The sequence below is a fragment of the Schistocerca americana genome, chromosome X (assembly GCF_021461395.2).
Source record: "Schistocerca americana isolate TAMUIC-IGC-003095 chromosome X, iqSchAmer2.1, whole genome shotgun sequence".
Taxonomy (NCBI): Eukaryota; Metazoa; Arthropoda; class Insecta; order Orthoptera; family Acrididae; genus Schistocerca; species Schistocerca americana.
Window position 1 is genome coordinate 481729786 of NC_060130.1, and position 14719 is coordinate 481744504.

The 14719-nt window shown below is 37.5% G+C and overlaps 1 protein-coding gene across 1 annotated transcript in view; it reads left to right on the plus strand.

The window, feature by feature from the left end:
* Nucleotides 1-14719, plus strand: part of LOC124555630 (calcium-dependent secretion activator-like) — a 1496314-nt gene that overhangs the window by 459664 nt on the left and 1021931 nt on the right. The window contains exon 5 of the mRNA XM_047129606.1: nucleotides 4537-4704. Coding sequence (XP_046985562.1) covers nucleotides 4537-4704 — 168 coding nt within the window. The remainder of the gene's footprint in view (nucleotides 1-4536; nucleotides 4705-14719) is intronic.

Genomic DNA, 14719 nt, shown 5'->3' on the forward strand with positions numbered 1-14719 from the left:
GCAAGTGTCTGGCGCTGTTGTTAGGTCGGTTACAGCTGCTACAATGGTAGGTTATCAAGACTGAATTGAGTTTGAAAGTGGTGTTATAGTCGGTGCACGAGCGATGGGACACAGCATCTCCGAGGTAGCGATGAAATGGAGATTTTGCAATATACCATTTCACGAGTGTACCATGAACATCAGTAATCTGGTAAAACATCAAATCTCAGACATCGCTGCGAGCGGCAAAAGTTCCTGCAAGAATGGGACCAACGACGACTGAAGTCAATCGTTCAACGTGACAGAAGTGCAACCCTTCCGGAAATTGCTCCAGATTTCAATTCTGAGCCATCAACAAGTGCCAGCGTGCGATCCATTTAACGAAACGTCATCGATATGGGCTTTAGGAGTCGAAGGCCCACTCGTTTACCCTTGATGATTGCACGACACAAAGCTTTACGCCTCGCCTGGACTGTTGAGGACTGGAAACATGCTGCCTGGTCGGACGAGTCTCGTCTCAAATTGTATCGAGCAGATGGAAGTGTACAGGTATGGAGACAACCACATAAATCCAAGGACCCTGCATGCCAGCAGGGTATTGTTAAAGCTGGTGGAGGATTTGTATTGGCGTGTAGCGTGTGGAGTTGGAGTGATACGGAACCCCTGATACATCTTGATACGACTTTGACAGGTGACACATATGTAAGTATCCTGTGTGATCACTTGCATCCATTGATGACCATTTTGCATTTCGACGGGCTTGGGAAATTCCAGCAAGACAATGCGTCACCACACACGTCCAGAATTGCGACGATTGGCTCTAGGAACATTCATCTGAGCTTAAACACTTCCGCTGCCCACCAAACTCCCCAGACATGAACATTTTTGAGCCTTGCTCTTGCAACGTGCAGTTCAGAAGAGATCTCCACTCCCTTGTACTCTTACGGATTTATGGACAGCCCTGCAGGATTCATGGCGACATTTCCCTCCAGACATTAGTCGAGTCCATGCCACGTCGTGTTGCGGCACTTCTGCGTGCACGGGGGTGCCCTATACGATATTAGGCAGATGTACCAGTTTCTTTGCCTATTCAGTGCATATCACACGTTTGACAGCTGGTGCATAATATTATCAGTACTGATATTGATGTGTGAAGCTGTTCGTTAGAATTTTGGTATACCATGATGAGGGTCTGGCCAGTTTGTTACAATTTTACAGTAAAATGCTAATGTATGGGAGATGAAGTAACATGTAGTCTCCACTGTGTGATAGCAGAAGTTAGCAGTGTCAGCGTAGGACCCTATCGTGGGGTCACTATAATGTTTGGATGACTTTGGAAAGTAGTTGGATGCATAGCAACCCTCGTTTCTTATCCTTACAAATGTGTATTACTACAGCAGTTTCCACTGTGTGCAGCATTACAATTATAGCAGAAAATGGCAGACATTTTATGCTGCAAGATGAACTTCATACACTTGTATTGAAGCAGTATAATATTTAGATGGCTTTGATAATGGTTTCAGCCAAATTAAAACGAGATTTTGATAGATATAAACGCAGGAATAATATTCTTTCTTTTAATACAAAGATCAATCTATTCAAATCGTCTTTAAGCCAGAATGTAGATCAGCAGTAATGCCCATGCATGTAGTGCAATGTTATAGAACCAATGTTTATGTATTTTGGTCCTTTTAATGTATGATATACAGAACTAATATGAAGCTCACTGACTAACCTACTCTAGTTCTAATAAACAAGCTGCATCTATTTTGATAAGTAGTACAGACATTTTTAATGTGGAGAAATTTGAATTGAGGATACATTGTCCCTTGCAAAGTGTGGCAAAAATGTCAAAAGTTAGTAGTGCTGTTATGCAACCAATGTGTGATTTATTTTTTTAAAAAATCTTATGGAACAATTAAGTTCTGACGGTAGTGCCACACGTATTTTGTAATCAAAATATTACATATTTTTTGAAACAACACAATTTTATTTCGATTCAAATTTCGAATTTTCGTTTGTGATCAGAGCTCTAGTTAAATTTACATATTATGATAAGCATCTTGTATATGTTTTTTACTCAAAATCACTACTTATTTTGTTAAATACGATTTTTTGAGCAAAGTTCATATTTTAAAGATTCTGAAGTTTTCTCTCTGTGTGTAGAACTTGGCCACCGTTGTCTTTGGTCATGTTTACATATCATTTTAGAGCATTTCGAAGTTATATTTGTGTATTCTGAAAATATGTAGTTTAATTGATCCAATGAAATAAGGATCTTGTCAAAACGCTATACTTTTAGTATGGTTTGTTTGCTCAAGTCTCAGGAAAGGTGATGGTGTATAGAATACCAGTGGAACACAGCTGCACTTATGTTCACGCTCAAAAACAGGTATTTCAGCCAGGGAATAACGCAAGTTATATTTTTCTAGTGTAGGACATGACTCTTCTTCCCCCTGAAAATTGTGCTTGCTGTGATGAAGAGCTACTAAAAAATATCTGAGTATGTTAGGTGATGAAAGTTCATTCTTTGTTCCACCACTAAGATAGCCTCAGATCGAAACGCCAATATTCTTATGTATTTTTACAAACATTACAGACATCTTACAGCTTTGGGACCATAGTGCCGATTGGTAGATGTCGTAGCCTACCACCAAACTTTGTTTTTGAATCAAACCCCATTTAGGAGTAAAATAAAGTGTCAGCTGCTTGCATAACATGATACATGTGTTTTGTACAGTTATAGAACAATTTAGATGAGGAATTATCACTGTGGCAATTAGTTTGAGAGTTCAGTCATGTATTAGGCTTCACATATTAATTGCATTCTTTCAATAGCTGACAGTGATTCAGATTGTCTATTTGTTTGCGTGCTTGCCGTCTTATCGTAGTATTTTAGCCAGCATGTGTTTTGTGCAGTTAAAGGCTTCGTCAGGTTCGTTTTTCTACATCACCTCATTTAGGCATAAAAATGAAATTTCAGCTACCTGCTTACCTTGTCATTTTTTAGCCACTTATCTTTTCTAACAATTTAGACATGACAGTAGCGTGTGAGTAATTAATTTGAGAGTTATTAGTCAAGTTTAGGAATCAGTTTTGATGGGTATGTGTGGTTGTTCTTAGGGGGAGGCGGATGGATGGGAGATTATTCGGAGACTTTCTCTGTCACTGACGTATTTTTTCATAAATTTTAGATTTGCAATTAATATTATGACACCTGAAAAGTATTATATGTCTCCTAGAACAATTTGTACATGGAAAACATTTAAGTGGAACATTGTGTGTGTGTGTGTGTGTGTGTGTGTGTGTGTGTGTGTGTGTGTGTGTGTGTCTTTTGTTGGCGATGAAATTTACACACTTTAGATGTGGAAATATGTCACAGTACGTCTACTATATAATTTTTCTTTTTATAAGTACTTCTGAACACGGCACAAAAATTTTATTCGAATACTTTTGAAATGTCCAAGATGGCGCTTCTGAGGCCAATTTGTGATTGGCAGTGTTGTTTTAATGGCTAGTATATTAATGGGATGTGATTTACTGTTTCATTTTAATGGCTGCCACTAATCCAACAAATGAGGTGTTGGCTCTTGAATTGTGACTCATGTCATAGGTAAGACGAGCATGGCTTGTGGTGTGATAGTGGTGGCGCCACACATACCGAAGGCATTGACCTGCCCACATGTTCTCAAAAATGTAATCAAAGTGAACTGGACAGATGGTAGCCTTACTACTGAGGTAATGCCAAAGATTGTCACAAAGATGTAATTTTATGTACACTGTGGCTCATAAAATAATTCTTAGGCCATTGTAGCATCATATCATAGAAGAGAAAGCATTTCATAACACATATTTATGTGGGTCAGATTACGCCAATAACGGTCTGCAGAAGTAGGATTTTACATAACACTCATGTTGTTTGATATTATTAATGATGTACACATCCATTGGTTTTTTGGTATTAAAAATACAAAATTTCTCAATGAAGTATATATGTTGGCTACCAACAAATCGTGTAGGTTCTCCTTAAACTGTATTTAAACTTTTAATAGCTGCTGCCAAGCTACCGGTATTTGGAATATGTGTTTGTTAGTAATGACCACCTTTCTTGATCAAAGTAAGTGACCCTAAACCGTTATTTACAGTTTTCTTATTTCTATTGTCGATTTAATGAACTAGGCTGCTAATTTCGGAACGACATATATTACGTGAGACAGATTTCATTATTGAGTAGGTATATTGGCAATAATTACTTAGTACCCCTCGGACACACTCGAGTTCACGCACAGATAATTCATAATACACAATGTTGGACTGAAAAAACTTTAGCTTACCTTAATGGGTCACCCCAAGAACCGATCCCATATGATGTTTTGGAATGAAAGTAACTAAGACTTATTAGATTTTAACTTTTATATCACCAATCTCTGTCATGTACATTGTGAATAAATATTTGTTTAGATACTTCAGCAGTTCTCTGGTATCCTCCACCAAATAAAATTTATTATCAAGTAATAATCTACCCATCATCTATTATCCTTCCATTTTCAATTTCAGGACAAACAGGAAAGAGAGGAAGAAGAAAGGAAAAGAAAAATTCAGTTATACGTCTTTATTTCAAGATGTATTGCATATCCATTCAACGCAAAACAACCAACTGATATGACTAGAAGGCAGACAAAGATCACAAAACAACAATTAGATGTAATTCAAGGACGATTTCAGGTAAGTACCACTGCAACAATACAATGGGTTGTACAATTTACATTTTAGTTGACTTATGGTTCTGGAAATGCAGTTAGTCAAACAAATTTAGTGTCCTAACTTTGTAATATGTATTAAAATTTTCAAGTATTTTTTTGTAAGGATTGTCCAATAATTATGTGTGACTTCATGTTTTGGTGAAATTCAATTTTTTAAGGTCTTTCTGCTACTATGGACTTAAAATAATTCGGTTACTAGTTGTTTTACAGTATCTTCCATGCAAAAATCATCTTCTGTTTTACACACCCATTCATCATCAACCAACTGTTTTCTGTGTTCAGATAGTAATGTTCTCATAATAGTTGAAATTAAATTTTTAACTTTCTGTATGATTTGAGAAAAGAGCATATTTTCATACACACACTCGAACACAAATAAATTTTTTGAGGTATCATTATAAAACGAAGTGTAACTTGGGAGGCATAAATAATAATGTATAAAGTAGTATACAAAGTGCATCTGAAAAGTTCAGTGACTTTTACTGGTCACCATTAGTTGCAGTTGTCAGAAATGTGTTGAACCTAATGACAATTATTTTGAAGGCCAGTAAGGTGTTACTACATTTAAGAATATTTACCCAACTGGAATAAGGATCAAAAAATCCCATTTACGTCAATAAATTTGCCTCAACATAAGCATTTTGAAAATCTAGTGGAGGTATTTTTTTTTTGTGGTCCATTCTGGATCGCAGTTTAGCTTTAGCAGAAAGAGAATCTGTGCTGATGTCATCAGCACCTGGTTCATTATTAAAGTGTCACATTGTTTTATTAACTCTGTCTGCTAGATAGCTTTTCAGTCAACTAAATCAAACAGAACACTTTTCTTGAAAGTATTTTAATATCCTCAAGCTGAGTACCCACTACAGTAATGATAAAGTATAGTAGGTGATTAGAATGAAATGTGTTATGTTTATGTTTTGCAGATTCTAGTGATCATTTGTAGAACCTCAGTGATATAACATAACGCCTAGTCTGTAGTGTATAAGACACTTTCAGTGGTATGCGGACTATCCATTGCAGATCAAATCTTTTCCCATCGCCCTGTACATTGATTGCGGAAACAAAAAATGCATTGACACCTGTCGGTGGGATTGCCTACGTCCTATATCCACATACACAGGCAATAACATTTATGTGATATTACTCCTCATGTTTAATTACTCTGAACATGGTACCAGCACTGTCAGCTACCCTACACCGATGAGCCAAATGATTTTGACTACCTACTTAACAGTGTGTGTATTCACATTTGGAGAACAATACACCAACAATAATTATTAAACATGACATGGATTCGACAACTCTTTGGTAGGCTTTCAGACGTATATGACACCAGATGTGTAGACACAAGTCATATAAGTTTCATCAGTTACAGATTGGTGGTTTGTGAGCGCAGAGTTTGTGCCTCAATACATTCCAGGTGTGTACCACTGGACTCAGATCAGACGAATTTGGTGCCCGAGACATCAACATGGGTTTACTACCACGCTCCACAAACCACTGTACTGTAACACATGGCCTCGTGACATGGACAGTTAAGCGCGAAATCCACCGAGACGATACAATACGTGATACGACACATTTCAATAAAGATCACGTGATGCGGTGCTTATCTGTGGCAATACTGGTGTTCACACTGAAGCGATACGACAAGCAACAAGACCGCACAAATCAGGTTCAGTTCAATCATGAGCTCTTCTGAAGAGGACGTTAGTTTGGCTTATTATTTCTTAAAGCTCAGAAAAATGTAAAAGGAAAGGAAATAGTGCGTGCACCAGTACAATGCTATAAACGTCAAACAAAGATCGGCTGTGGGTAATTGTGAGCTCTCTCAATACGAACACAAATTTTACCGAATGACTCGAGACATTTTCCACTTTTAGAGAAACTGATATCAGACACTTTGATAAAGTAGGTCACAAATATTCAACCTATTTCTCCTACGGAGAGACTACTCATTACAATAAGGTAAGTTGGTGCAAATGTTTGAGTGACAGTAAAAATGCACTATGAAAAGTAAATTTTTAGTAAAACAACCTGGTATAGTACTTTATTCAGTGTGTGTGTGTGTGTGTGTGTGTGTGTGTGTGTGTGTGTGTGTGTGTGTAAATAATGATTACAAGTTAATAAAGCTAAAATAGTATTTCTACAACTGTTCGGTTTCACAAGGTAGTGGCAGTATATGATTCAGCTGGAGGCATATGCAGAAGAAAAGTTGCTGGATATGAAGTGAGGTCAGTCTCCATCGATGGTCTAGCAGTGGGTGGTGAACCCTGTACATGTACAGACGTGTTCCCGTCTTGAAAGCACACATGTGAGTGAACATTTAAGTTTGTGTTGGCGCCATACTAAAATGAGAAACACTAGGCAGGTCTGCATAGCAGGCAGCAATAGCCTCATCAGGGACAACCACTAATATATACAGGATGTCCACATTGTGAGAGATGGTAGTGTGGATTAAAACAAGACAAGAATGTTCATGCTCTAAAATCCATACCGTAAGACTTATGAGCACTTGGTCAGCCCAGCTGCTGTGAAACCCATCTCTTCTGCAGCAATCTGTGTACGGTATCTAGTTAATTAGTTGCGTGTTCCATAGATCATTTGAACGCTTTTTAATAGAAATTATGTAGAACGATTCAGTTTACAGGACACGTAGCTTGATTTGTGTAAATGTCAATGGACACATTATTTTTTCTAGTCCTACTCAGGCAAGTACACATTAAAACGAGTGGTTTCTTTCTTACCAGTTTTGCAGCGACGAGTTGTCCAGGAGAAATGATTTTAAGTTTGATTTAAAACTTGCTTTCCTACCTGTCAGACTTTGTCTGGTATTGGGCAAATTATCAAAAATTTTGTTGCTGCATATGGAACTCCTTTCTTTGGCACTGGAAGTTTTTATAGTGGGCAATGAAGGTCATTTGCCTCTCTAGTGTAGTAGGTATATATATTAGTGTTCTCACATTGTGATGGATTGCTTATGAGTAATTGCATTAGTGAATATATGTGTTGTGACAGTGCAATTAAAACGTCTAGTTCCTTGAAGAGGAATCTATATGATGTCCATGAGTGAACACCACATATTATTGTTACAACTTGCTTTTGTGCAATCAATACTTTCTTTGTAAGTGAAGAGTTACCCCGAAATTGCACCATAAGACATGGGGTTAGTCACCCTCTAAGCTGGACAATCCTGCGTGAACAGTTGCTGTACCCACATCATGTACAAATCAACGTCCTTCAGCCAGAAGATCGGCCTGCCAGAATGCACTTCTGTCAATGGCTGTCGCAAAGACATGGTGAAAATCCACTTTCCACAACAAAGATAGTGTTCAGAGGAGACTGGTTTCACACGAGATGGGATTTTAAACTTTTAGAATCAACATGTGTGGGTTGATGCAAGGCTACGTGCAGTTGAAGAAGACAGTTCTCAACGCCAATTTTCCATTAATGTATGGTTGTTAGACTAATAGAACCTCGAGTACTGTGAAACCTGTTGACTGGTGCGAGGTACTGTCAGTTTCTATCAAACAACTTGCTTGCCTTGCTACAGGAGGTACCATTTAACAGTGGCTGGAGATGTAGTTAATGTATGATGGAGCAACAGCCTATTCTCTTTGAAATGTCTGAGACCAACTGACACAGACATTTGATGAGCAGTGGATTGGTTGGGGAGGTTCATTATATTGGCTAAATCGTTTCACTGGCCTTAATCTCTTGGATGTTTGGTTCTGTGGATACTTGAAATCTTAATGTATGTAAGTCTACGAGATAAAAATCCGCAAGATATAGAAGCCAGTAACTCGCAAATGAAATATGATATTTTTGTGCTTCTAGTTTTAAATAAAATTTAGATATCTAATCTAGCTTTCATACACATCAATGTATGGGATAAATGAACCATACACAAAGTTGATGCAGTGCGTTTATACCTCTTCAAACTCTTTAACGTTGTTTGTAATACTTTACTTAATTTGATGCAGCACAGTAACTATGATGAATAGCGAAAATAAGATGAGTCCTTTATCGAGCAGAGATATTAGATTGTAAGATGTACGAAAATTAAATTTCGTCACCTTATAGTGTTTCTTAAATTTTAATTATAATTATTTCGTAACTGCGAGCAAATCCACGTGGACAGAGCTGGGCACACAGTGCGTTATCACCTCATGGATATAAAAATCAACAAGTCAAGAACAAAATGAGATATCACTCTGTTCTCAATTTTAAATAAAATTTCGATGTCTAATCCACATTTTGCATACAGAAATCTGTGGGCTAAAATCACTCATATGTTAAGTTTACACAATGCGTTTTTACCTCTGCAAACTCTTTAAATTTTGTGCTATGCGCTTAATTTGATGCAGCACAGTAACTATGATGAATAATGAAGAGAAATTCAGTCCTTTATCGAGTAAAGATATCAAACTTTAAAAAGTGCAAGCATCAAACTTTTTCACACAATAGTTTTCTTACAGTCTGATTATAAGTATTTCACATTAGCCAGAACGATGTCTGTCAGTACTAGTAGCAGTATTAGGTGAGCGGTACGGCTGCAACAAAGCTGCTCTCCACACGGAATGTAGAGAGCATGTCTGTATCAGTGAAAGGGCTAACTTTTATAATTAATAGTTTAATATTGTGAGGATTAAAACTAAATTCAAAAAATTTTGATAGCAGTGGGATTCGAACCATGCCATCCACTAAAATCCCTCATACTCTGTGCTTGCAAAATACATTACATGCGATGCTCAAAGAAAAATATTGATCTGGGGCTGTGAGCAACACAGTGCCCTCACTGCTGGCAGGGATGATACCACATCATAGCGTGAGCAATCGATAACAGGCAGCTGTGTCTGTTCTCTGACTTGATCATAGTGTGGCTGACTATTAGTTCAGCACTCGATACGTGTTTAAAGTTATCATGGAGATAGCACTAAGAAAGATGTTTTCTTCCATTTTATTTGCGTACCAGCATGTATTCAAAGAGAAATGGCGTAATTTTAGTGCAATTTCTGGTACGCATTCGAAGAAAAATGGCATAATTTTAGTGTGATATTTACAGTGTGCTGTAGCACATTAGCACTTGACCACCGGTTGCCTCTCGAGTAAGCTATTGCGATCAATTCAGTGATACGAGTATTATCATCAAAATCGACAGAAAAGTAACACCACAACTATAATTTAAATATACATGCCAAAGCCACATGTCAAAGATGAAGAGCTGGAGGAAACATACGAGGATATTGACTGTGGAATTCAGTAGGTAAAGGGAGATCAAAATCTAATAATCAAAGTGATCAGAACACTGTAGTAGAGAAACAGATAGAAGATAGAGTTATTTCAGAATATGTTCTTGGTAGTAGTAATGAGAAATAAGAAATACTAGTTGAATTATGCAGTAAATTTCAGGCAGTAATAGTGAATATACTATTCAAAAATCACAAGGGGAGGAGGTATACTTGAAAAAGTCGAGGAAACTCCAGAAGTTTCCAACTGGATTACACCATGTTGAGACAGATATTCCAAAATCAGATATTCGATTGTAAGATGTACCCAGAAGCACATGAGACATAGATCACAATTAAGTAATAAAGAAAAGTGGAGAGTAGACTGAAGTTTCAGAGAATCATTGTCAAGAATCAATGTGGAATTAAGTGATATACTGAAGAGCTGACGAATGATGAGTTTGTCTGAATTTCTCTAGAACTGTAGTAACTGTGATAATGAATACCAAAACAGACAGTTCAGTTGAAATGAGATGGTCACCACAAGAAAAGTAATCAGAAAATCTCGATATACAATAATAGGAACAAGAAAGGTACTGCAAACGTACCTTGAGTAACGGAAGGATACTTCAACTGATTGCTGAAAGGAGGAAGTACAAACACATTCGAGGAAGGACAGAAATAAATCACTTTAATCACTTAAGAAAGAAGTAAAGAGGAAGTGCAGAGAAACCAAGCCAGAATAGCTGCAGAAAAAAATTTAAAGAAACTTAGAAAGTTAGATGGTTAACGAGAGGACTGTTTCAGCATTTAGCAATGTCAAAACAACTTCCATTGAAATTAAAGGAAAAAGCGATAATATTAAGAATGCAAGAGTAATTCCACTGTTAAAGGCAGAAGAGAGATAAACGGGAAGACTACACTGAAGGCCTACACAAGGTGGAGGAACTGTCTGATGATGCGATAGAAGAAGTACTGGGAGTTTGTCTGGGGAATGCAGGAGATACAGTGTTAAAGTTTAACATAGTTTTGGAAGGCCTGTGATTAAATAAAGCAGAAGGAATCGATGACATCCCTCTCAAATTTCTACAATCATTGGGGGAGTTGATAACCAAAGGGCTATTCAAGTTGGTTTGTAGGATCTATCAGGCTGGAAACATACCGTCAGACTTTCAGAAAAATATCGTCCGCACAATCCTAAAGGCACCAATAGCGGACAAGAACGAAAACTATTGCAAAAGCAGCTTAAAAGCCCATGTGTCAAAGTTGCAGACAGTAATAATATACTTTAAGAAGAATTGAAAAGAAAATTCAGCATATGTTAGATGCCAAGCAGCTTGGCCCTAGGCAAAGTAAGTGCACTGAAGAGGTATTTATGAGATTTCACTTGATATAAGAAGTAAGACTTAAGGATCCATTTTCCTCAGTCAGCCTATAATATACGAGATTTTTACGATTTTTTTCGGAAAAACTAATTCAGCAATCAATACAAGTATTTTTGCACATTATTTGTTGATTCTTGGACAGCATTTCTGATTCTTTAAAAAGAAATTCAGTTTTCTTTAAGTCCCCCATCGAAAGAGTTAAATTTTCTCTTTCTAAGATGAGGTGTGTCCATGACATAAGTCTTACAGTCTGAAAATCTCATCTGCAGTACAAAAACAATTAATTTTCTTAAGGTGTAGGATATTGTACACGGAGTAATAGGCCAGTTTTTTGAAATCTAGAAAAATAATAAAATGTCAAACGTTTAAAACAAAGATGTAGTTTTGTTGTGTGTTTTTGTCACGTTTTTTGCAATACATAAGGAATTATTAAAATAAAAAATAGCCTATTAACCTTGGGGACGTGCCCAAGTAGTAATTCACCCAAATATAATAAAGATATCTTTATTAGCGTGCCTGAAATCCTTTCAGTCAGCTTGAGATACAGTATATTACAAACTGACAGGATGGATTACGAATATACTAATAAAGATATCTTTGTAAAATTTGGCTGAATTACTCCTCAAACTATATCTTCTATTTTAATTTATTCATTAGTTACTGCAAAAACTATGACCAAAAATAGTAAATTAAACTACATCTTTGTTTCAAACATCCGCCACTTAATTATTTTGTCAAAATTCAAAAAACTGTGCTGTTACTTCATGTGCAATATGCTAAAGGTTAAGATAGTTGTTTATTTTTTTTATTTCATATAAGATTTGCTGACCGCAGGACTTCTGTTTGGACATGCCTCATTTTGGGCAGAGCAACTTTAACTCGCCAGATGGGGCTTAACGATGCCTGAATTTCTTTAAAAAATGTTGTCCAAGAATCAATAAATAATGTGTAAAAAGATTGAAATTGATTGTGTTATTAGTTTTTCAAAAAAATCGTAAAAATCGCGTTTTTTATGAGCTGACTGAGAAGAATACACCGTTAACAAAAATCAAGATAACTTCATAGAATTTGTTGCCCTACAAAAAGGGTTCAACAATGTAAAATGGCTAAAGATGTTTGAAATTCTCAGGATGATAAATGTATGTTGTAGAGAATAATTCGTATTGTACAATACGAGGGTGGTTTGAAAAGTTCCCGGAATGGAATAGAAAAAAAGTACATACGTCAGTGAAACTTGTTTTATTTGTCAATGTAGTCTCCTTGTAGATTAGTGCACATGGTCCAACGATGTTCCAGCACCTTTATCCCATCTCGAAAATGAGTTTCCTCCAGGCCTGGAAAATTAGTTTTCAACTCCGACTATCAATTCTTCGGTTGAAGTGAATCTTCGTCCACAAAGAAAAATTTTCAGTTTAGGGAGGAGATGGAAGTCTGACGGAGCCATATCAGAGAAATACGGCGGGTGTGGCAATCAATTCATACCTTAGTTCGTGTAATTTTGCCACGGCGACGGCACATGCGTGCTGACGCGCATTGTCTTGATGGAAGATGACTTTCTTCCTTCTGAAACCTCGCCTTTTTTCGCGTATCTTTTGTTGCAATTTGTCCAGGAGGTTAGCATAGTATTCTCCAGTTATTCATTGCTCAGTGGGGAGACAATCTACAAACAGAATCCCCTTCGCATCCCAGAACACTGATGCCATGGCCTTTCCCTCCGAAGGAATTGCCTTTGTTTTCTTTGGTGGCCGAGAAACAGCATGTTTTCACTGTTTTGACTGTTGGTTTGCCTCTGGGGTATAGTAGTGCATCCAAATTTCATCTGTGGTCAGAAACAGGCGCAAAAAATCTTGTCCGTTTCTCCTAAAACGGGCTAAACATTGTTCCGATACGTCCATTCTCATGCGTTTTTGATCCAGCATCAAGAGTCACCGCACCCATCTTGCAGATAATGTTTTCATTTCCAATTATTCAGCTAAAATGTGATATACCCTTTCAAACGACATCTGACAAGCGTGAGCAATTTCACGCACTTTCTATCGGTGATCGTCCATGACCATTTTGTACACTTTTGCAACGATTTCTGGAGTAGTGACACATCTTGGCCGACAACTGCACGGATCATCATCTAAGCTCTCCTGATCAGATTTAAATTCAATTGTCCACTTGACAACAGTTGAATATGGAGAACGAGAGTCACCCAGTGTAGTCTGGAAATCGGCATGAATGTCCTTTTCTTTCATACCTTTCTATACGAAGTACATTATCATTGCTCGATTCTCGATTTTTTCCATTTTCGCAAATCACTACGCGGGAACAACAACAGAGCCACGTCACCGCCACAACTATCTTCCAAGACCACTGACGTGGCACGTCTTTACAGGCAACAGTCAAATGAATATCACATGAACAACTCGTTGCGCTATCGCTGACCTTTCGTGGTGATTCCGAGAACTTTTCAAACCACCCTCGTACGTAGACCTTCAGGAACCAAGAAGGAAAAATATAAATGGAAGACTGAGAACAGAGTGTTAGTATTAGAAAGAGTATAAGGCAAAGCTGCTTTTGCGCTACTGTTAATCTATACACTTCAGAAGCAACGATGATAAAAGAAGGGTTCGAGAGTAGGATTAAAATTCACAGCGAAGGGATCCCAAAAGTAAGACTCGCTAGTGACAGTGCTGTCTTCAGTCAGAGTTAAAGTGTAGAATGAACAATTTAACGAGCACATACATTGGATTGAGAGTAAACAGAAGAAAGTTACAAGTAATGAGTACAAAAATGGTTCAAATGGCTCTGAGCACCATGAGACTCAACTGCTGAGGTCATTAGTCCCCTAGAACTTAGAACTAGTTAAACCTAACTAACCTAAGGACATCACAAACATCCATGCCCGAGGCAGGATTCGAACCTGCGACCGTAGCGGTCTTGCGGTTCCAGACTGCAGCGCCTTTAACCGCACGGCCACTTCGGCCGGCCAAGTAATGAGTAGTAGCAAAAGTGATGTGGCTATAAACTTAACATCAAAATTGAGGACCAGGAAGTACATGAGATGAAGGAATTCTGCTACCTTGAAATAAAACTAACACATGATGAACAAAGCAAGGACGACATAAGAAAATCAGAACAGTACAGATGAAGATGACATTCCTGGCCAAAAAAGTTTACTAGTATCAAACATTGGCCTTAAAGTGAGGAAGAAATATCTGATAATGTCTCTCTGCAGTTCAGCATTGTATGGAAGTGAAAAGGTCACTGTGGGAAATCTGGAAAATAAGAGAATTGAAGTGTTTCAGTGGTGGTGCTACAGAAAGATACTGAAAATTAGGGGCACGGGTAAGACGATAAATGAAGAAGCTCTATGGAA